Here is a 24,993-nt window from a genome sequence, read left to right as displayed (position 1 = left end):
GACAGGAGCAAAAGAAACAGGAAAAATTAACAGGAAGGTGATGGCACATTTTTACTCTGAAATACATAAATCAAAATGTTTTAATCTGTCCTATACAAATAACGGTGATTAAATAAACTGATGTACCTATTTTAAAAACATACATGTTTTCATGCCTTGTATACAATTGCATTTGCAGCAGTTACAAATATATTGATATATAGGAAGATACAGGTTATGTACTCATGAAAACTTGTGCATCCTCAGAAGTTTTGATCTGTTAACAAATAAATATGTACATGGACACTTAGTTTTCTGGTGAAATAAATATCCGGTGTTTACATTAGACACTTGGCTTTGAAAATATAACAGAAAGAAAGTGGAATAAAGTTTTCAATAAATACCACAAAACACAATGGAGCAGGTTTTAAGTACAACCAGTTTTTTGGCGATCACAACTGAACCTCTTGCTTCTGAGACAATACAATCAGAAGACAAGTAATCGACTGGTTAGTATCTTCAATAGAGCATAGGTATTCTGCATGCAATAGTAGATTTTTTTAAAAAAGAGGCTATTTTGGTTCAAAACAGAATTTGCTGGAAATAATTAAGCAAGTCAGGCAGAATCTGTGGAGAAACATGTTTAAGATTTTAGTTTGATATCCAATTGTCAGATTCATTCTAATACCTGCCCTGTTCAGTATGTTCAACATTTCCTGTTTTTATTTCAGATTTCCAATATTTTCTTTTGTATTAAGTTATTTTTCAATCTTCTCATTTGTGTTAACTGTCAAAGCATAATGGTTTGTAGCATAAGGTCACATTACATTGTTAATATACTCCTCAAGAACCAAGTTTTTTGTGCATTTTACTAGATGATCTGCAATAATTCAAACTTCTTCCAGATACAAATTTATCATAAATCTGTTATTATAACGTTAGGAAAAAAGTCACAACTTACACTAAGACTAAAATGCACCTGACAAAAATGTTGAAAATTTTTGAGAACATTAATGTTTAATTAATAATGATCTTATTGTCACTGTCCACAATCATTGCTTAATCAGTGTAAGTTTATTAGATTGTAAATGCTGGCAGCAGATTTGCAACATGTTTTCAAGGCCCCTTCCACAAAAAACAGAAGGTGCTTACAACTGAGTTGTGACAGTTAATATGGTAAAGAGGAAAATATTATTACAGCAATAAATACAAAAATATACATTAATAATTGATAAAAAAATATATCCCCAAAACAAGTTTTGAGGACTGAAAGGGAGTCCCTAAATAAGACTTTTAGAATTGCATGTGTGGCTGCAAGTGGAATATTTAAGTCCAACTTCAATCTTCAGACGAAGTACATCATAAAATCCACTCTCTGTTTTAAAACCATATGTTAAGCTCTTCTTTCATAGATATCCCTTATAGATTCCTATGTGAACAGTTACAATGGAAAAAGCTTTTTATATGCCCCTGAACTGATGTCAATTAAAATGCACCAATCAGAAAAGACTAAGTTATTAAAACATTGCTCTCATGGCTAGATTTTATTCAATTCCTTTTAACTGAAGTTGAAAGATTTGTAGAGCTTTCCAATGTTACTGATTATTATTGTCTTGGATCATCTTTCAAAAGAGAAGCCATATTTGATGGCCCATAATTGTTTATTTTTACAGTCTCGAACCACTGGCGCAGCTGGAAAGTCAACTGATGAGGTTGTTTTTGAGGTGTCGACGGATATCCTTAGTAGGCTGCCTACAGACTTTGACACTGAGGCAGCTATGAGGAAATACCCAACTACATACAACCAAAGCATGAACACTGTACTGGTGCAAGAGATGGGACGTTTTAACATTTTGCTTAGAACAATTAGGGAATCTTGCATCAACTTACAGAAAGCTATTAAGGTTAGTGTTCATATTCATAAACACTAATTTTCAGAGTTCATAACTCAGTGCACTTGCAACGCTAGAACTCAAACTGTCTTCCATCATGCAAAGGTTTTTTGTCCGTTTTTGGATATATTAAATTTTATTAATTGAAATAGGTAGTTTTTAAAAAGAAATGAATGGTAGTGGTGACGTGGTTTCATTCTGAATCTGTCCTCCAGTTAAATTTGAATGACTGATTGCAAGAAGCTGGACAGGAAGAGATAAAGAGTGCCAATGTAAGATTATATTGGTACATACAGCAAAGGGTTACAAAAATCATGAAAGGACAGAACTAAAGCATGTAGCATTTGAAACCAAACAGATAAAGTGAGACCACAAATAGAACTAAATAAGCATGATCTGATACAGAGATGTTCCTGCAGGATGTTCTAGAATGGTACCTGAACACTGAACAGTATGTGACATTCAGGAAGGTCAGGAAGCTAAGAAAAGGTGGAGGAGTGGCTCTGTTAATTAATGATGGTCTGAGATCAAGAGAGGGAGAGATGACTTAAACTCAGGAAACCAGAATGTAGTAGCAGTTTGGTGGAGAAAAGAAATAATGGACACATGAAGTTACCTGTGGCAGTGGTGTACAGGGACCCCTAACAGTAACCATGCAGGGGGACAGCATATAAAGGAAGAGATAACGGGAGTCTGTCAGAAAAGTATGGCAATAATCGGGGGGGGGTTTAATCTACATATACATTGTAAAAATCACATGGACAAAGGAGCCCTAGATGAGGAGTTCACTGAATGTTTGTTAGATAATTTCTTTGTCCTAGAGTTTAGCCACTGGTGAATCTTCTCCCTGACGTAAATTTAACTAGCGCACCCCAAAATTCTACACTGTCAAATATTGCCTTGATATCAAAGGAATTTGGTGGGCCTCCAGAATCTTTGTTGCCTTCATATTGCTATTTATAAATATTGGTCCGGATCGCACTGATTACCAGCCAGTGGTGTCCCCAGTGCACATGGCATTTTGTTCCGGACTTCCACACCTGTGTAGCACAGTACAGAAGCTGGGTGTTTACTGCTGGTCACACCCATGTCCATCTCGCCTCTTGCTCTGGCTCTGGACTCGCCATTCAAATCCAGGAGCATTTTACAAGTTACCAAGCTGAGGACCTGAATACAGTTCATATCTATCCCATCAGCTGTAGATGAATGGAGTCACCAATCTTCATTCAATAGATAAGCTGAAGTTAGCTTTTTGTTTATTTATCTTTATGTCAATGTGTATTTAAATCAATGTTTTAAGTTAATTAACAACATTTTCATGTTTTTAAATTTATTACTTTTATAATATTTTATTTGTTGCATCATTTTTAATATTTCCTCGACTGTTTCCATATGACTCTAATCATCAGAGACATTTGGAAACAATGCAAAAGGCTGTGAGCTTGTTAGCTCATGAATAAAGTGCTAGTTGGCAGATAAAATCAGTCTGAATTAAAAGCTAAATAAAAAATGCACATTCTGATATCAGAGCAAGAAAATAATGTAGTTTACATTCAATATTTAATAGTTGTTTCAACCCTAATATTTCACATATTTTATGTTTTAAACAAAGACATCGATTTGTTAAATGTTGTTAACTGTCATCGTTAAGAGACAATTTAAGTTGCCTACCCTCTTGAATTCCAAGTTGTTAATGCACAAAGGAGTCCTTCTGTGTTGAACTGAATCATAGTGCCTCTCTGTCAAACACAAGAGTGTTTAAGAGAGTTCACAAGATGACATTGCTGAAAGAAATTAAGGGAAAACAATCAAACACAAAATACTTTTCACATTGAAATTATACTATCCCTGGAAGCAAGATGTCCTTTATCTCATAAGAAATGTAATGACTCTTCATGTCTTGTAGGGTTTTGTACCTCTCAATTTACAGAGTTATCCATAGCAACATATTTCAGCTTTTCAAATGCATGATGGGTTTGATCTGTAGCTTTCTATCTGATCAGAAGTGTGTAACACTATATTCAAAGAACTGGGCTAATCACAAGACACAGAGGGAAAAAGAATGGTGGATCTTGGAATTGATTACTTGCAGTATATCACAGACCTCTTACTACAAATGGAGTGATGTTATGTGATGATTTTAACCAGGTTACCAGTATATGTGCATCATTTGGTCTACCATACTGCCAATATTATCCAAATGCTTTCTATATGAAGTTATTTTTTTATATCACTGTGCTCGAGATCTTCCTGAGTGATAATGGTTCCCAGCATGAAATACCTGACATCAATTCTAATGTTACCTTTTGCCAATTTGGACTAGCATCTGCTTCTCCTACTCCCACTATTTATTTTGAGGTAGCAGTCTGGAATTACCTCCTCCTCACAAATTTCTTCCATTTACACTGTTTGAAGATTGATCCTTGAATGCACCCTTCATAGCCCAAACATCTCTAGTCTCTCCTGGGCAAAAATTAAATGTCCCTTCCCTGATCTTCATCCAGAATTTGAATGTTTCCCTTATTCCTCATAATAATGGCTAAAATATATTTGTTGTAGCATTGGCAGTACATTGTAAGAGAGTTCAACATCTAAAGAAACCAATCATAAAATGTTGTGCATAGTTTTGTTGCCTACAATAGCATTTTATTTGCCTGAAATGTGAAACTGCAGGCCACATAAAACTCAACACAATAATTTCAGTTATTTGATACCAATGTAGTTTGTTTTTAATATTATGTTTATTTAGTAATGTCTGGAATGAATCAACTCTGAGATTGATAGTGAGACAAGAATACAAAGAGTCATGGAAGGAAGGTGAATAGACAGAGCTAAGCTACAGATCAACCATCATTTAATTCAATGGTGAAAGAAGCTTGAGAAGTCAAATGACTTACTCCAGTTCTGTTTTCTTTTGTTTTTTTTTACTATTTACAATGAATCGTGTCTATAGATAGCTATCTAAAAAGTACAGTCTTCTCCTTTGTTAGGTACCTGTGCAAAGTCTTGTTAATGTGACATTTTATATTCTGTAATTGTTTAGGGACTGGTAGTGATGTCAGCTGAATTAGAAGAGGTGGTGAAGAGTCTGCTGACAGCAAAGATTCCGGCAATGTGGATGAATAAATCATATCCAAGTCTTAAGCCACTTGGTAGCTACATGCGTGACTTCTTAGACAGACTGAGATTCTTACAGGTGAGTGCATTCAGAGTTTTCTGCTCTTCAGTGGCTTGTATTTTAGTAACCTGCCATTCATCACACAATCCCTTGTGATACTAATCATTTGAAAATTAACATTACAATAAAAAATTATTGGCTTTTATTGGCTTAATTTCAGATAATAGATGTAACAGTATTATCAGTTCATTTCTGCATCTGTTGTGCACAGTAATCTGCTCAGTAATGCATATAATATACATTTCAGGCAGTTCTCACAACACAACCATGTGAGTCAAGTTGACGCATTTCAATTTAATTTACATTAGACAGATGGTGCATCATGAACACGAATACACATTCCAAAATGGTCTGTAAAACGATAGGTATATTGACCTCATGCAAATATTGTCAAAATGTCACCCAGCCAAAATAAGTAAATGAAAATGATGCTGGAAAGTCTAATAAAAAACACAATTTTTTTAAAATGTTGGTGTAAAAATACATCTTTAATCCATTTTAATTTGTTTCTCACATCATTTCAAACACTCCTGAAAATACTAGTAAGTATCTTAAATAATAATTAAATATCAAATTAGTTCAAAACCTGAACCCTTCTCTGTCTATTTCGCCAAGATTCTAGTGGGACTGCTTTCTTTTTTCAGTCAAGACTCCCATCACTAACTTGAATATTTCTGTGGAACTTCAAGATAAATTGCAAAAATATACTAATATTGGTGCACTTATCTGTGAAAGTAAAACATAGGTATCCTAGGTCCAACTATCTTCAATTCCTTCATGAATGTCCTTCTTTCCTTTAGTTCAACGTAGGATTATTTGCTTATGATTACTGGATTTGCATTTTCTCTAATCATCCAGATTTGTATTTGCTCTAAAACTGAGGAAGTTCATTTCAGCAGCAAGACCTGACTGCACTGAGGCCTGGGCAGGTGAGTTGTATGTAACATGGATGGCAGGTCGTGACCATCACAAATAAGATAGAGTTTAATATTTCTCTGGCGTTCAGTGGCATTGCTATTACAGAATCATTGATCATCAGTGTATATGGTGGTTCCAATGACCAGAAGCTCACCTGGCAGGGGACCATCGGTGATCAGGAAGGCCGAGTTCCTGGATAGTAATCACAGAGTTAGATTCGAGGGTGAACTTGAACATTGATGTTGAAGAAGAAGGAAGACAACGGTAACTCTTCACGATCAAGTGGCTGCCTGATGAGAGCTTAACCTGCTGACATAGGAGTGGGTCCTAATGCTGATTGAGAAACCAATCTAACACCCTTTACCAGCAAATTACCTGCTATAACCCATCAGCTCCATCAGCATGGCAGCAGCAATGAGCGCCTCGGGGGGAGGACACAGGATCCGAAACACTGTCAGGGTGGCAGTGAGGGACCTCAGTGAGGGGAATCCCTTCACCAGGGACCTGTTCATTAAGAAGGTCTTACTGGAGTGCTGCAAGTTTGAGGTGAAGGACATCTACTGCCTCCAGGACTTCCCAGGTAACAGGTACTTTGATGTTACCTTCAGATACCCAGCGTGATGGCAGAAGATGCTACAGGACTTTCGGGAGAAGGGGAATGCGGCTCCGCTGTCATTGCTGAAGGTGCAGCCACTCTTCACCCTCTCCAAGCAGAAGGAGCGAGAGATAACGGTGCACATGTTCAATCCACATATGCCCCTTGTGGATGTCCTCACCTTCCTGGCTCGTTACGTCGAGGGCGCAGGAAGCTGCGTGGACATCAAGGATCTGTTTGGGATCTGGACCAACAAGCACCAGGTGAAGGTCAAGCTAAGGGTGGATGCTAATGGTGCCATCATCCACCCTTCCTCAGTGCTTGCTATCGGAGGGAACCGCGATTGCATGGTATATGCAGGACAACCCAGACTGTGTCATAACTGCAACAAGTCTGGACATGTGGCAGCCCAATGCGGTACAGTCGTCTGCAAGAACTGCAAGCAGGAAGGTCACCAGACCAAGGACTGCAGAGAAAGTAAAAGTTGCACCCTGTGTGGGGAGGCAGGCCATCTCTACAAGGCCTGCCCAAAACATGCCTCTACTTATGCACAGGCAGTAAGATGGGGAGCTGGCACCAACAACCCCCAGAGGAATGCTGACACCCCCCCACCCCACTCCCCCACCAGTGCAGAGGCCCCTGCAGGGACTGAAATTGAGACCAGGCCTGAGGGAAAGCAAAACCCCTCGAGCTCCCAAACCCCAGCCACAAACCCCCAGGCCCCTCTGCAAGAGGAGGAGTCAATGGAAGACGGGAGGGTAGAGGGACAAGAAGGAGGATGGCAGGTGGTGAAAAGGAAGAAGTCTCAGAAGACACCACCCGAGAGACAACGGGCTGCAGAGAGTAAAGTAATTGGGCCATGCAGCAGGCAGACGCCAGCAACCTCTCCTCGTCGGAGGATGAAGTAAATATGGAAAATTGACGACGCAGGCAGAGAAAGCGTCAAAATGGAGGTGACAAAAAGGAGGGGAGCCTGCAGACAAATACAGGCGAGGGAAATATTCAGTCTGCCGCTCCCCAGCTCCGGGAATCCGGGAGCAGCACAGAAATCATCAGCCCCTAGTTCCGTGAGACCAGGAGCAGCACAGAAGCCGTCAGCCCCCAGCTCCAGGAGACCGGAAGCAGCACAGTGCCTGACACAAGCCAACTCCGAGAGATGGAGGGTGCAGAACAGTCAGAGCCAGAGATCTGGACAGGAACACAGACTGATCTCCCCCCAGTGACACCACCAGAGTTGCCACAAGGGACCCCACACCCAGGGGAGATCATTCCCAGTACCTGAGCCCAAAAACAGTGCTGCAGTTCACCAAGGCTGTGGGCACAAGGGCTCAGGCTGATTGACAATGGACCATGAAGCCCCTCTTTGACTCTCTGATTCACTGGTGGGAATCAACCAAGGAGAACATCAAGAAGCTTTTCATCCTCAAAGGTGTTCAGAAAGCAAGACAGAGTCAGAAGGAATTGTGCCAACTCGCAGCAACTTCTCCTTCTGCAGTTGAGGGGGGTGGATGTGAGAGAGGAACTCCGAGAGGTGAAGAGCCGGCAAGCTGCGCTCTGTGCCTCTGAATCCTCCAAGATCTTCTTCAGATCCAGGGTCCACTTTATGGAACAGGGTGAGACGTGCTCGCGCTTCTTCTTCCAAAACATTCACGGGGGAGCTCTGTGATCCACAGCCTTAAGGAAGAGGATGGCAATGTCTTTACAGACAGACATACTGAGGATCTGTAGATCCTTCTATGCCAGTCTGTATGACTGTAAGACAACAGAGAGCACAGCCTCCCAAAACTTCCTGTCCGCTATCACAGGGGTGCTAGACGATGGCAAGTGGGGAGGGTTTGGGTCAACCACTGACCCTGGAGGAGCTGATTGGCTCCATCTGTTCCCTTGGCACAAATAAAACTCCCAGAACTGACGGCTTACCGGCAGAGTTTTACTCGGCTCTGTGGGACTGGATGGGCCCAGACCTGCTGGAAGTGTATAACGCTATGCTTCTGGCTGGCAGAATGTCAGACTCCATGAGGAAGGGCATTATTACCCTCATTGACAAGCAGAAGGGGGAGAGGGAGGACATCAGGAATTGGAGACCCATTTCACTGTTGAATGTGGGCTACAAGATCCTGTCCAAGGCCATTGCCAGCTGGGTCAAGTCTGCTCTGGATCAGGTGATGCACCCAGACCAAACCTGTGCTGCCCCTGGCAGGAAAATCTCTGACAGGGTTGTGCTGCTCAGGGATACCATCACCTACGTGCAGGACAGAGGGATGGGTGCCTGCCTGGTCAGCTTGGGCCAGGAGAAGGTCTTCGACAGGATATCACACATGTACATGTTGGATGTGCTCTCCAAAATGGGTTTTGGGGAGGGAATCAGAAATTGGATCCAACTGCTCTACACAGATATCTGTACTGCATAAAACCCTTTGCCAAATCCATCTGGAAGGACGAGAGCATAAGAGGGGTGACGTGCCAAGCATTGGAGGCACACAATCAAAACCTCCCTGTACATGGATGATGTCACCATCTTCTGCTTGGGTCCATGGCCAGTTCGCAGATTGATCAGCAGCTGCGACCAGTTCGAGATGGCATCAGGGGCCAGAGTCAACACAAGAAGAGTGAAGCCATGCTCTTCGGAAACTGGCCCGACCGATCCAACAACCCTTCACTGTCAGGTCCGACTACCTGAAGGTGATGAGGATCTGGTTTGGAGGGGCCGAGGTGTATAACAAGAATTGGCTGGAGCAAATTGGGAAGGTCAAACAAAAATTGAGTTTGTGGAAATGGCATTCTCTGTTAATAACTGGGAAGAACTTGGTCATCAGGTGCGATATGCTCTCAGGGCTGCTGTACTTGCCGCAGGTGTGGCCTGTCCCTCATCCTTCTGCCTCGGCAATCACCCGGGACGTCTTTCAGTTTATCTGGGGGTCCAAGATGGAGCAAGTCTGATGGGTCATGCTACACAAGTCCCCTGAGAATGGGGGCAAAAGTCTACCCAACATTGCCCTTACCCTGATGACCACCTTCGTATGTAGCTGTATCAGTTGGTCTGTGCATCCCAAGTATGTGGGCACCAAGTATCACTCGTGCTGAGGTTCTACCTGTCTCTGGTGTTGTGGAAGATAGGTCTAGCCCCTCTACTGCTTAACGTCCCAGTCAGCTGGATGTTGCCGCACTACCTGTCCTTTGTGGAAGAGTTCTTCCAAGTAAACACTTTTGACCACAAGTCCATCAGACAGCGGTCAGTGTGGAATGTACTTCAGACACTGCGGGACAGGGACACTATAGATTCTGTGAGTTTGTTCCCAGTGTAAATGGCCCAAACCATATGGCAGAATGCCTCATTGCCAGATCTGACCAACAAGCACAAAGACCTTGCTTGGCTGGCAGTGAGAGGTGCCCTCCCAGTCAGAGCTTTCCTCTACAGATGACGTATCACCCCCAATGTATGCTGTCCTCGGGATGGCTGTGGTGGGGAGGAGATGGTCACCCACCTCTTTGCAGACTGTGGATTTGCTTAGAGTGTGTTGGATTCGACTGTTTCAAGTAGTTTTTTTTTAACATGTATAGTGTTTAATATACCTCAAGTGGCTGTACAAGGAATAGCCGCTTCTTAGCTTATTGGTTCGTCCATCAGGTGAATACATGTTTTCTCATTTGTTGATTTTGCCACAGGTATCTAATAGGTTTTCTGATTGGACTATTGTTATCTAAGGAGTACCTCTTATTTCAGGTATAAAAGGTGTCTTTTTTTTGTTAATCACTCTCTTGCTTATCTCTCTCTCTTGCTTATCCTGCTCATCTCACTCTCTTGCTCATCTCACTCTCTTGCTCATCTCACTCTCTTGCTCATCTCACTCTCTTGCTCTCTTCCCCACCCCCTGGCCCTAGCTCATTTTTAGTTCCTTTGTCTCGACTCATCTCCTAGTAGTAAAGCTAGTGCCATGTGTTCTGTGACTGTTTCTTTGTTTTAAACTTTTCCAATAAAACCGTAGTGAAGCACCAAGTTGTTTTCAACTCATTCTTGGACTCCTGAAAGAACCTGCGGATTTGAAAATAACCAGATCCGACAAGGGTGTGGAGAAGAAAGCCAGGGTCCGTGTCCCTGTTCATCCCCAGCAGCTGCGTGACAGAGGACTCTCTGATCTACGGACTGTTCCCGAGGATACACACTGTGACAGTCATCAAGTGCTGCTGGAAAGTCATTAACTTGGTGAAAGACGCCCTTTGGTCCGCCTGAAACTTGTTGGTCTTCCAGCATGGTGAGATGTCTGTAAGGCAGTGGTTTTCAACCTTTCTCATGCTGCGGACCCCCAGAACATGTCCTTGTTAGATGGCGGAGCCCCCAAAGCCCACAAAATCAAACAATCGATAATTCATGCATACAACACTTAAATTACTGCACATAGGCCCTATTGAAATAGTGACTATTTCAATCACCGATAATTACCAGCGGTGTCTTTCAGTGTTGTGCCTGTTTTGCACTGCAGAGTTTGTCCAAACGTGGTGGTATGTGCGACAAACATACGCGTATGTCATCCTCAATATTCAGTCTTGATTTGTATTTGGTTTTCATGGCACTGACTGCAGAAAATGCTACTTTGCAGAAGTAAGTGATTGCAAATGGTAACAGAACATTGACTGCTTTGCTGGACAGCAGTGGATACTCCTGGGAACATGCTATCCAGAACGACAACAGTGACATTCGGTTGAACTGCAAGCGCAAAGTCCTGTCAGATGATATTTCTGCCAATTCTTCTTGTTCACGTCCAGTTAAATCAGTAAGCATGCATTCAAACAGATTTTGAATCCAATCAAACATGCTCGTGTCATCAGCGCCGAAATACTCATGGAAATAATGTGACAGCTGTAAAATATGGTTCAAAACAGTGCTCGCAATGGCCTGTCTTAGTCTCGTTCACTGTCAGAAAGTCAGCCGGCAACGGAAGCATATCATAGACGCCTTGCTCGCATCTTCCCTTCCAGATACGGAGTTTTTTCTCGAAGGCATTGATTTTGTCATGCGTTTTCAGAACATTTGAGCCAGGTCCTTGCAATGATAGATTTAAGCTGCTCAAAATGTTGAAAATATTTGCAAGATAAGCTAACCTGGCAACCCACGTCTCATCTGTCAAGAACTATGCCAATGATCCATTACGCTCATTTAGAAAAATGAGCAGTTCATCTCACAATTCATATACATGCTGCACAACGCGGCCTCGTGACAGCCATCTGACTTCTGTATGTAGCAACAAATGCTTATGCTCGGCTTCCATTTCACGGCATATGTTTTTAACAAACGATGATTGAGCGGCCTGGCTTTGATAAAGTTAACGATTTTAATGCATGTGGTAAACACATCTGCAAGATTTTCATCTATATCCTTTGCAGCCAAAGCCTCACGGTGAATCATGCAGTGGGTTGCTGCTACACGTGGAGCTACTTCTTTCGCTCGTGTGACTAGACCTGACTTCCGTCCCGTCATTGCAGCAGCACCATCTGTGCATACTCCAATACACTGTGTCCATGCCAATGCCAATTGTACAAAAAAAGTGTCAAGCACACGGAAAAGTTCTTCACCGGTTGTAAGCCCTGGGAGCACCTTGCAAAACAAAAAGTCTTCCAAAGCCTCTCCTTCCCAGCAATATCGAACATAAACCAACAACTGCACAGCACTGGCAACGTCAGTACTTTCATTGAGCTGAACCGCAAATCTGACTTGCTGAAGACGTGCTATCAACTGGCTCTGTATATCTTCCGCTATATCGCCAATTCTTCTGCTTACTGTGTTATCAGAGTGGAATGGCTTTCAGTTTTTGACTGGATTCTTTTCACAATACAACTTTGCACATATCTACTGCTGCAGGCAGTATAAGCTCTTCTCCAATTGTGTGAGGCTTTCTGGAACGTGCTATTCATAATGCTACCAAATATGATGCACGAAGAGCCTTCTCAGTTACAGTGGCGCAGGCTGTCATTTTGCCTTCCTGCTTGAGGTACAGCTCCTTTTGCCGCTCAAAATATTCCTTCGGCTTGCTGGCAATATCTGGATGCACTGTTGTTAAATAGCGCTTCAATTTTGCTGGTTTCATTGCATCGTTGGACGGTGTTTGCAAACACACAACACAGAGAGGTTGGTCCACATTTGTCCCCACTGCGATGAAGCCATATGAAATGTATTCTGGATCGTACTTGCGTCGTTTTCTCTTTCGGTCACCCTTATCCCCTTCGTCATCAGAATCTTCCGGTTTCTGGTCAGCTTTTCTCTTCAGAAATTTCTCCATATTCAGCAATACAGCTGAACAGTTTAACTACTATCACTGATAAACAAAATTATCAAAACTAATCTAAAATTTACAGGCTTGCACACTTTTCGTTTAACAGTGACATCACTGTGGCATAAATACACAGTAAGTATGCAATATTATTAAGGCACACCAACAGCGTCACTCAGTCTCGCTAACACTACAGTGCACAACAGAATAGTAGTGAGTAGTGAACACTACTGACTACTCTGACTACACAAATCGAATATTAAGCAGCAGCTTACCAGAAGGGAACACCGTCCAAGTCTCTAAGATTGTCGCCTATAACAGATAGAATAGGTATGGCCGATTTTCTGAATAGTGGAAAACTGGAGCAAGCAAGTAAGCTACGTCTTTGTAACAGGTCACTTTTCCATTTTTTTCTTGGCTTGCTCGTGGGGTCCCTGGCAACCCGCCACGGACCCCCAGGGGTCCGCAGACCACAGGTTGAAAACCTCTGCTGTAAGGGAATGCTGCAGACTAGCACAGTTCAGGCTGTTAGGAGTACGTGCTGAGGGACGCACTGAAGCTCGGTGCAACCAGTGTTAAGGCTCTGTGGGGAAGGACCGCAGTCTGGGCTCCTTCCGCTACTGAACAGGGAGGGGCTGAGTAGGGTGAGGAAGTCCCTCGAACAAAAAGGGGTATCACCACAGGGAGCCACATAAGTGGCAATGGTGCTATGTTTGTGTTTTTTTTCTCTTTAAGTTTTACACTACTGAATGTAACGACCATGAATGTTAAGCTTTTGTATTCTGGACTGCTTTCTCCCTTTGTATACATTTTAAAAATTATGAATAAAGTTTATTTTTGAAATTATTAAAAAGAAGCTCACCTGTATCAGGCAGACAAATGTTGTGCCTGTTAGTGAAGGTCAGAATCTGGATATTCTGCCTGGAGTAACTCACCTCCTACTCCACCAAAGCCTCTCCACTGACTCAAAGGCATAATTCAGAAATTAAGTTCAATATTCCCCCTTGTCTGGTTGGGTGCAGCTGTAACAACATGTTACACTGCAAACTAATAGATTAATTGCCACTAGCATAAACATTCAGCACCTTCATCACCGGCATAGATTGGCTGCATGTGCACCATCTGCAGGATTCATTGCAGAAAATTATCTGCACTTTGTTGGTGTCATGTGGCACTTAACCCCAGATAGCCCTAGACCAAAAATCAAGAAGGCCATAATGACCAGATTGTATCAAGGCTTTATTTTTTAATTGTATTTAATTTTCAATCCAAAATCCATTGATGTCTTGATCAAACTGGTCTTGTGCCTTATCTTCCTTTCTGTTATTAAATCCTAAGTTCATCGCACAAGGCAGCTTAGTTCTGGAATGAAATAAGGTGACAAATTTAACATTTGTAGCCATGTACATTAGGGCTCCAATATTCACTACCAGTAAGTCCTTCCATTTGATGGATGCATTAATATATTGAACCACTTAAAAGCAATGATATCATTGACCTATTTCGTCCAGATATTTTGGATTCAATTTCAGATTTGGTTGACTTGCTAAACCAAATAATTTCATCCTGGATAAATATAAAATGTAAAATAAATATTAACTGTTCAATAAAATACAATCTTATATCAAGTATCACTATATACATAATTGTGAGCAAATGAATCCTTGTGCTTACATGTTGGATATATAAATTACTTTAATCACTTGATAAAACTCATGTTAGACAATATTTTGAGTTATTAGAAAAATTACATTTCCTAGTTGTATGAAACTCTTTGTATGTGAATTGTTAATAAATAATCTTTCTTGTAGTACCATAAGGTATTATTAAGGTTAGAATCTCTTATGTAGTGTAGCTATACAAATATTGACAATGTCCAGAAAATAAATCTTTTTTTTTTAGGAATTTTTAAGCAATTCACTGAAAAAGAACAATCAACCAAATGCCCATGTGAATGCTGACAACTTGGTTAGAATGTCGGCTTGCAACAATTTCTTTGAGGGAAAAGCAGACAAGGATATATATACTAATTCCACACTGGATAAACCTGTGACACTGAGCATTTAGAATTGGGCAGTTACAATTTAGAAACACTTTGCAACAAGTTCAAGCAACATCATCAACACATTTGTCAGGCTGAAACATAGATAGCCATAAACTGCCACTTTACATTGATGTGTGCTTGATGGTCGGTGTGGACTCAGTGGGATGATGGGCCTGTTTCTATGCTATGTGACTCAGTGAAATACATTACTGTCAACCCTGGAGCTCTTATTTTGTACAACATTCGTTAGTGTGGTACCTTATTGGCAAATTGGTTCATTATTGGCACATGTACTGAGGTACAGTGAAAAACTTCTTGCATACCGTTCATACAGATCAATTCATTACAACAATGCATTGAGGTAGTACAAGATAAAACAATAACAGAATGCAGAATAAAGTGTTACAGTTACAGACAAAGTGCAGTGCAAGTGGACAATGAGGTGTAAGGTCATAATGAGGTAGTTTGTGATTAGCAAATATCTTTTGAAAATCAAGATATACTACGTCCACTAATTCCCTTTGATCTACCCTAATTATGACCTTCTCAAAGAACACTTTTAGAATTGTCAAACACAATTTCCCTTTCATGAAACCATTTTGACTTTGCCTTATCATATTTGATTTCATCAGTGACCTTATTTCCACATTCTTTTTTAACAGATTCCAGCATTTTGCTGACGATTTATGTCAGATCAACCAGTCTATGGTCTCTTGTGAATAAAACTAGAACAGCGAATGTTGGAAAATGGCATACGGAACAGTGCTTTATATATTTGCATTAGAGTCACTTGCTTGACTGACCTTGAAAACAAACATAGCTAGGTTTTCCAATAAAAATAAGAATGTATCAGTGTAAACTATTAAACAGTTGACATTACTGTAACACCATGAAGGATTTTTGATTTCTTGAAAGCCAGGACTCAATTATCTTTGTGAAATGCAATTACTCGGCAATGCTGAAGCTAGACTATAAAAATAAATGTCCTTTATGGTCTGATCTCTAAGGTATGTTTTTATAATTACTAACTCCAGAACTTTAAAATAAATCGGAGAATTCCTAAGTGGTGTATTATAGGAGGTCTTGGTTTAAGTTCTAGTAGAAATGGGAGAGAAACCATAAAAACTTGTACTCCCAAGAAAGCTGAATGACAGGAATCAAATTAAGCAGGTAGCTATGATGTGCCCTTCAGGGCTGAGTTGAAGAGAATAAATTAAAGGAGATGTTGAGAACTTTTAAAATTGTCTTTATGAATTGTTAAATAGATGATTAAGTAATTATCATTTGTTAAAGCTATTTTATGAGATTCTTAGATGCAATTATTCTCTTTTTGGCCACAATCTTTTAATTAATTATTTTCTCGGGGGAGTGTTTTATGATAAAGCCAAATAATGAATTTATGGAGGTGTGAAATTCCTTAGACATTTAAAGTCAGAGTTGAAGAAAGGTGAAATTTTGGTACATGAAAGATGATATTTTAATATATTGTGGTTTTAAAAAGGCGTTCCATTTTTGATTTTGGTTGTCCTTCGGCTTTTGCTAAGCTGATCTGGGTCAGAAACACCAAGGATAAGCAACAGACAGAATTTGATGTAAAGACAAGATAAAGGTATTCCAGAATAGAAATGTATTATATTACACTAGTGCTGTGAAACAACTGCATATTAATATTGGCACAGGGGTATAATTTACAAATCAACTCCTTCTGATTCTTGAATATGCTTATTTAGAGATATTAACTTGCAATAGTTGGGCTTTGTACGTAGAAAAACAACAACATTTTATATGATGCCTCAGTCACAGATTCAGATCCTCATTAAGTGCTTTACAGTGATTAAGTATTTTTTTCACCACTGAATCTCCATTGCAATCTCTCTGCTTGGTCTGTTTCAAATATTCTGCGCATGCCACTGCTTCTGGTGTTGGTGTTGCTAAATCTTATGGATTATGATGCTGCAAAGCATTTCAGGAATTGATCCATGGTTTGTCACTCCTGACTTACACAATACTGGGTGCACAGCAGTCCCAGATTTCATGAGAAAGTTGTGTTTACAGAATCCCACTCGGGCTGTTCAGAATACTACTTGTTTGCCATTTGTAACTGGGGTCAGATAATAACTCCTCACGTGGGCTAATTGCCCACCTGCTCTGTTCAATAACCTTCTCTCCTACTTTATCCCATTCTTTTTGCAAGGGGCCATTTTAACCGATTCCAGTGATGTAGTCAGACACAGAGGACAAAGAGCTGTTCCTCAACGAGAGCTGATGGTGCACAGGTTGACGTGCTTCCAATAGATGATGCTTGTCTGAATCTTGATCATTGCTACCAGTTACTTCTGATGTTGCGGGGTGCTGTGCAAGTAGTATGTAAGGCAGGGAACTGGAGTGGCTTGCAGGCAGCTTGTTGTTACTCTTACTTATTATTTAGATTTGTGTCAACAAGGTAGGAGATCTGCCTGGATCTGCTAGCAGATCAGGCCATAACTGAGCTGCTTTCAATTGCAGTTTGTAGTGCAGCCTTCTGTTCAGTCACAGAACACCAACCATAGAACAGTTGCATTGTGCTTTTGCATCTACTGACAAAGGACCAGATTCTGCATATTCCCATCTCTCAGATTGGTTTACCTATCTGCTCAGCTAAGTGTAGCAAAGCCATTCGAATGAATGGGAGAAATTGGCTGATAGGACAAAGGTAAGTAGAGCTTTTAGATTTGACTTAATACGTTGCTTTCAATGTTTTTATTAATTATTTTTAAGTGCACATTGAAGTGCTTGCACCTTTTAGCTTTTTAACTTAAAAAAAATAATGTTTTTACTTTTTTAATGTTTTTATTTTTAACAGATCCTGAGTGGTTTATATTGTTCAAGCCTCTGGCATTTCATATTTGGGATGTGTTTTTATAACTCAGTGTACAGTCTAATCACCAAGTATTCCTGAGGTTTATGTTGTTCAAGCCTCTTCCATACCAAAATGACTTCCAGGTGTTGCTCCTTATCCCTGTTTCTCAGAAGAGAGGGCACCTATTTGGATATTGCAAGGTCTAGGTTTAGATAGTAACCTAACGTTTCACACGGTGATCTCCAAGATAATCTTGATGCCCTCAAAATATATGTTGTGTAATGTTGCAGAGTTTTTCAGCTGGGAAGAAACACTAACATTCCAGCAGGGCGAGGTTAATTATTGGTTTAAATAGACCAAAATTGCAGCAATTGCCATGCCCTGTGGTAAATTGTTGTTTTGGGAGAGCCATCTATGTTCCTGTCCATTTAGTACCATGCAGAACCTTCTTCTCTAAGAGGCTAATAGTCTGGCTAAGATCTATTATAATGTCCAATACATCAGTTAAATTTTACGTCATTTACAGCAGATAGGTTGGTGACATCTGCACAACTTCTTAGGATATCACTTTTGTTATTTGCTGTGTGAGATTTAATAGTTGACCTCCCTGGAAATGGCTTAGTCTGTAGGGTTAAATTTGTTGCAGGACTAGATATCTTTACATGATGATAAGGAGTGAGAGCAGTCTATAGCTCTTTGGTGATGAAGAATTGTTCTCTGGATTGAGCAGAGCTATACCTCTGGCCTTCCTCCATGCTGATGTTATTTGTTTCCTTATCAGGCAGGATTTAAATAGATCAAGGAGCCATTGTTTTGCAAAACATTTAAGTATTGTCTAATATCAGTAAATTTGTTGTCTATCCTTTCTATCTCAGTAGACCTCCGCTGATTATCAGATCCTCCTCAGTAAATGGCCTTTTGGTGGATACTTTTCAGATAGCAGAGTGCACTGATGGCATTTCTCCTGTGTGAGTGCTCTCCAGTTTTGAGCTGTTGTGAAATCTGGTTGGGAGTAACATTAAGGTGAAGGTGTGATCGTCACCTAGTTTACTCATAGTTCTCGAGGTTCTCTTGTCGTTAAGCATCATGTTGGTACTCTTGATCACCTCTTTCCAGCCACTGTGTCTCCACTCTGAGGTAATGTTTCTCCCAGCAATAGATTGAGTTAATGTCCTTTCTCATACAGAGTATATTGGTCAGAGATTGAACTTGATATGCCTGGGATGTACCTTTTACATGGCAGTTTCTTAGGATGGAGTGGTGGGCAAGTTAGAACAACTGTTTGGGCATATCTTAAATAGTTCTGGATTGATTACCTGTTACAATGATCACTTAATTTCAACAGATATTGAGTGGGTGACAAATCCAAAACAAACAGTTTTCTGCATATGTGCCAAAGTTAAACTTACTCATATGTATTGTCACTTGAATTTAAGATTTATCATCTGCACAAACACGTAACATAGATATTACTTTCTCTATAATTATGGGGTAGTAAGTGAAGAAGTACGTGACTGTGTGGCTAAGCGCAGCTCAAACACCATCTATAAGTTCACTAATGACACCACTGTTGTTGGTAGAATCTCAGATGGTGATGAGGAGGCATACAGGAGTGAGATAGAATGGCTGGTTGAGTGGTGTTGCAACAACAACCTTGCACTCAACATCAGCAAGACCAAAGAGAAGTCAGGAGAACACACACCAGTCCTCATTGAGGGGTCAGTGGTGAAAAGGGTGAACAGCTTCAAGTTCCTGGGCGTCAAAGTCTCAGAGGATCTATCCTGAGCCCAATGCATTGATGCAATCATGAAGAATGCATGCCAGCGAATCTATTTCATGAAGAGTTTGAGGAGATTTGGGATGTCACCAGGACTCTTACAAATTTCTATAGGTGTTTGACTGGTTGCATCACAGCCTGGTATAGAAGCTCCAATGCACAGGATTGTAAGAGGCTGGCTGCAGAGGGTTGTAGACTCAGCCAGCTCCATCACAGGCACAACCCTCCACACCATCAAGCACATCTTCAAGAGGCGGTGCCTCAAGAAGGCAGCATCCATCACTCAGGACCCTCACTATCTGGGACATGCCCTCTTCTCTTTACTACCATCAGGGAGGAGGTACAGGAACCTGAAGACCCTCACTCAATGATTCAGAAAGACCTTCTTCCTCTCCGTCATCAGATTTCTGAATGGTCCATGAACGCTGGAGACAATAGAGACAGCAGATGCTGGAATCTGGAGCAACAAACAATCTGCTGGAGGAACTCAGCGGGTCGGGCAGCATCTGTGGGAGGAAAGAAATTGTTGATGTTTCGGGTCGAAACCCTGCATCAGGACTGAGAGTGGAGAGGCGAGATGGCCGGTATAGAGAGGAGCAGGGGAGTGGTGAGACATGAGTCTGATGTGATTGGTGGACTGAGGAGGGCTGTCAGATGACAGGCAGGTAGGGGAGGTGAGCGGGGCGGGAGTTGGAAGTTGGCAGGTGAATGATAGATGGAGGCAGACAAACAGAGAGAGGAAAAAGGGGGGAAAAGAACAGATGGAGCAAGGTGGGGGGAGCGGAGTGTGACGATAGGGGACAGCTGCTGGAGGGAGATAAGCAGGAACACAAAGGGCTACCAGCGCTGGACTCTGATCAGTAAAGGAGGTGGGAATAGGAACCATTAGAGGGGAAAGGAGAGGTGCACGACAGATGGATCCAGATGGAGGGTGGGGAATCCTCTGTGTGAAGTGGGTGGATGGAGCCAGGAGGGGAAGGGGACAAAGATGGGTGAAGGGGGGCTGGGAGGTGGAAAGGGGGACAAAAGGGGAGGGCCAGAGGATCAGAAGGAGCAGGTGTAAAAGGTGGGGAGGGAAAAAAGAAAAGGGGGGGGTTCCTAAAATTGGAAAACTCAATATTCATGTCATTGGGTTGTAGACTCCAGCAGCTGTCTCCCATCGTCACACTCCCCTCCCCCACCATGCTCCACCTGACCACCATTCAGGGCCCTAAATGGTTCTTCCAGGTGAGGCAGTACTTCGCTTGTGAATGCATTGGTGTCATTTATTGCATCCAGTGCTCCTGGTGCGGCCTCCTCGCCTCCTCTTTCTCGGTGAGACCCGAAGCAGATTGGGGCAATCGCTTCGTGGAGCACCTTCGCTCCGTCCGCTGTAACAGCCATTTCAATTCCACTTCCCATTCCCATACCTTCATGTCTGTCCACAGCCTCCTCTACTGCCAAGCTGAGGCCAGATGCCATCCTGATGCCATCAACATCTAACTTCCGGTAACCACTCCCCTCTGTCCTCCCCCTTTTGTTTTCCCTTATCCCTCTGGCCCCATCAGCCTTCCTCTTTCTCCTCCCTTGCCCTCACAACTTGCCCATCACCCACACCTTCCTCCCTCTGTTTCTCTACCTCCTTCCTTTTATTCCATGGTCCACTGTCCTGTCCTATCGGATTCTATCTTGTTCAGCCCTTTGTCTCTTCCACCTATCACCTCCCAGCTTCTCACATCGTTCCCACTTCTCCCCCCTCCCCCACCTACCTATCTTCCCCCTCTCACCTGGATTCACCTATCACCCACCAGCTCGTGATCCTCCCCATCCCCCCACCGTTTTATTCTGGCTTCTGCCCTCTTTCTTTCCAGTCCCGATGAAGGTTCTCGGCCCAAAATGTCGACTGTTTGTTTCCCTCCATGGACGCTGCCTGACCTGCTGAGTTCCTCCAGCATTTTGTGTGTTGCTCCAGATTTCCAGCATCTGCAAAATCTCTTGTGTCTCCATCTGTTGTTTCTTTTTCCTCTCTCTCTCTCTCTCTCTCTCTCTCTCTCCATCTACCATTCGCCTGCCACAGTCTTCCAACTCCTCCCCTGTTCACCTCCCCTACTTGGCACTACCTGCCAGTCATCCCCTTCCCCTCTCTATACCGGCCACCTCACCTCTCCACTCTGAGTCCTGATGCAGGTTTCGACTGAAGCATTGACAATTTCTTCCTCCCACAGGTGCTGCTCAACCTGCTGAGTTCCTCCAGCAGATTGTTAACCCATGAACACTACCTCGTTATTCCTTCTTTTTGCACTGTTTATCTATTTTTGTAATTTATAGTAATTTTATTTCTTTGCACAGTACCTCTGCCACAAAAGTCGGTGAAAATAAATCTGATTCTAATTCTAAATGATAGGCTGTTTATCTGGGGCCCTCTGTGATGAGACGGTATCAGAGCCAAGAAGCAAGACCACGGATTTTGTTGGCTCCTTTTTAATCCTTCCTTTGTTTGTGGTTTGCCTGATTGCTGCTCACACAAATTTTCAGGCCAAGGTAAGGTCCTATGTCCTGGGTACAATGAGTCATTTTAATGACAGACCCCAATTGATTTGGGTAGCTGAACAATAGAATGATTGTAGATAAGTTCTACCTCTCATGCCAAGATTCAGAATAGCAGAACTATATTGGATGCACCTGAGTGAGAGCACAGATCAAAATCCAATTACTACATTAATTGAAATTGTTAGAATGACTGTCCTCCATTTGATTATTTTTCCTTTTATTCTCTATGTACCAGGACTGGTTTGACGTTGGAGCTCCTCCTGTTTTCTGGTTGTCAGGTTTTTTCTTCACTCAAGCCTTTTTGACAGGGGGACAGCAAAATTATGCCAGAAAATATACCATTCCTATTGACCTGCTCACATTTGACTATGAAGTACTAGAAGACAAAGTATACATGCATCCACCAGAAGACGGTAAGAGAAACACAAGTTTTGTCAGTGAGATTTTGGTAAAATCCACACATGGTATTGACTAAAATGTTATGCTACTAAGTTGTGTTACCCATGAGCTCTATTCAAAATTGAAGTTTGTTCATTTTGTTCCTGAAATCTGTGTGAATGTGCAGAGTACATTAATTCTATTGCTGATACTCTGATTTTAATCTTGTGATTTCTGTGACAACAATCTTGGTTATTATAGCAAAAAGAGTGGAGACAATTTCATGAATACACTCTTGAAATCGGGACTCTTGCCTGCTGGATGTGCACATGCACTAACTGCAGGAGCGATCTTCAAGTTATTCCGCCTGGTAAAGATTTTGCTAAGTAGCTGCTATACCATGATCATAAGATCGTTAATGTTCTTTTAAATTGCTTTGTTTTACTTTCTTGAACACTTCAAATATTTATATATAGCTCTGAGTTGAAGGCAGTGGATGTAAGTTCATTCTCTCGCAATCAAGGAGTGCTAGAGTATGAGATGTGCATTGCCCTGTCTTGACAGCGAATTCCATTCATTCCAGGGAGCATAATGTTTCGAGATGAGTGCAACAGGAGACTTGCATTCCATACTTGTTTCGTGCTATAAACCAAAGACAAATTTCCACCCCAGCTTCTCTGGTGAATCTGATTTTGCAGTAAACCCAGAAGTATTTTGTCCCACTTGCTATTCTCACTTCTGTAATGGGCCCACTATGCTTTATGGTGCAGTGAGGTGGAACTGTGGACAACTGTTATGATCTGCACTCAGCTGGACTCCTAATCTCAGAAGTGCTGATGTTATGAGGTTCAAGCAGCAACAGTTATCTCCAACCAGTGGGGGGAAATCAAACTTCAGTCCTTTCCTGATAGATTCACTAAAGAATGCTTGTGAACCTTCTGTAAGTGGACACCAGGACGATGTTTGTCTGAGAGTAGGATGTCTACCTCCCTCTCGGTTCAAGAATGGTCCACAAAGATCGATGTTAGGATAACTGCAGACAAGTAGCATATCTCCTGTTTTACATATTAGACTCAGTGGGTGAAAACACTATCAGAAAATTCTAAGTACAGAGTAAACTAACTACAGCATTCTGATGCTGAGTGGTCAGATGAATTGAAACAACGATGAATGTTGTGTATGGCACTTTTACTGGTCTCCTGTTTAGAATGTAGAAGTTTACAACACAACACTCCTGGATTTTAAATCTTAATAGCAATTATCTAAAAGCATAATCTTACCATTATAAAATATATATCTAATGTATATTGGAAGACAAACTTGCTCAAAAGTACAGAATAAAAACCACTGCTATCTGATCTGAGAACTACCTAGTTCTTATGCAAACTGAATCAGACCCACTTTCTGTTTGTTTCATGTTTAACCTTTCACACCCAATTGAGAATGCCATGTTATAAGTTAGGAAACGTTTATAGTTTGTATAATATTGTTGCACCATTAAATGAAAGGAAGATCCTGGAATGCAAGCATAATTCTGGCTTCTTTTCATTTCTCTAACCCATTGTCCCAATCCCCTTGCCCATTTCCTTAATTCTTACCTCAAATAACCAGCGTGAAGAGCTTATGAATTCCCGTGTCAAAACCTGTAAGTCTATTCAGACTCCGCCACTTCCCATCCTTTCTTTAGCCTACTGTGCAAAACAAGAGTGCCTCCCACCCTGGCTCTGAGTTCTCACCTTTCTTTGGTTTCTTTCCTATCTCTCCTCGGATTGTTCGAGGTCATCTTACTCTTGAGACCTACCGTCTGCCCTCATAACCCTATTCTCACTAAACTGGTGACCATTCATCTTCCCATCTGTGTTTCCAGCTTAGTTGGACCTGGCAACTCCCAACTCTTCCTTTATTCCTTCGATGACTACATTGGCCTGCACTTATGTGGAACTCATCGATTTCATCACCTTTGGCACTAACTTCCACCCTGCCCTCAAATTCACCTGGACTATTTCTAACATTTTTCTTTTCTGGATCTCTCTGTCTTCACCTCAGGAGACATACTTGCCACTAACATGGAACATTACAGCACAGGAACAGGCCCGTCAGCCCATGATGTCTGTGCTGACATCTTCTATAAACTCACTGACACCTGCATCCAACATACATCTTTTACCCTTTTCTCCAGCTCCAATGTGATCCCATCATCCGTCACATCATCTCCTCCCCCCCCCCCCCCACACTTGTTGTGCTTTCTGCAGGGACTACCCTCTTCATGACTCCTAAGTTCACTCATCCTGTCCCTTAGCACTGTAGGAGGTGAAACATTAGTCCCTTCACCTCCCCCCTCACCACCATCCAGAGACCTAAACAGCCCTTCCAGGTGAGGCAGAGGTTCACTTGCACCTCTTCCAACCTGGTCTATTGTATTCAGTGCACACAGTATGGTTCCCTTTACATCGGAGGAACCACGCATTGATTGAGAGACTGTTTTGTTGAGCACTTGTACTTTGTCTGCGATGGCCATCTTGAGTTTCCGGTTGCATGTCATTTTAACTCTCCTATCCACTTCTACATTAACCTGACCTCGGCCTTCTCCATTGATAT

The 24,993-nt window shown here is 41.8% G+C and overlaps 1 protein-coding gene across 1 annotated transcript in view; it reads left to right on the top strand.

Annotated features, from left to right (window-relative positions):
* The window catches only part of dnah7 (dynein, axonemal, heavy chain 7), a 236,137-nt gene that overhangs the window by 203,941 nt on the left and 7,203 nt on the right, over positions 1–24,993 (top strand). The window contains exons 60-62 of the mRNA XM_052011084.1: positions 1,653–1,883; positions 4,915–5,067; positions 22,253–22,430. Of these exons, the coding sequence (XP_051867044.1) occupies positions 1,653–1,883; positions 4,915–5,067; positions 22,253–22,430 (562 nt within the window). The remainder of the gene's footprint in view (positions 1–1,652; positions 1,884–4,914; positions 5,068–22,252; positions 22,431–24,993) is intronic.

Source organism: Pristis pectinata, chromosome 1, assembly GCF_009764475.1.
Source record: "Pristis pectinata isolate sPriPec2 chromosome 1, sPriPec2.1.pri, whole genome shotgun sequence".
In the NCBI taxonomy this organism is placed as follows: domain Eukaryota; kingdom Metazoa; phylum Chordata; class Chondrichthyes; order Rhinopristiformes; family Pristidae; genus Pristis; species Pristis pectinata.
This window is presented reverse-complemented; position numbering and strand designations above follow the sequence as displayed.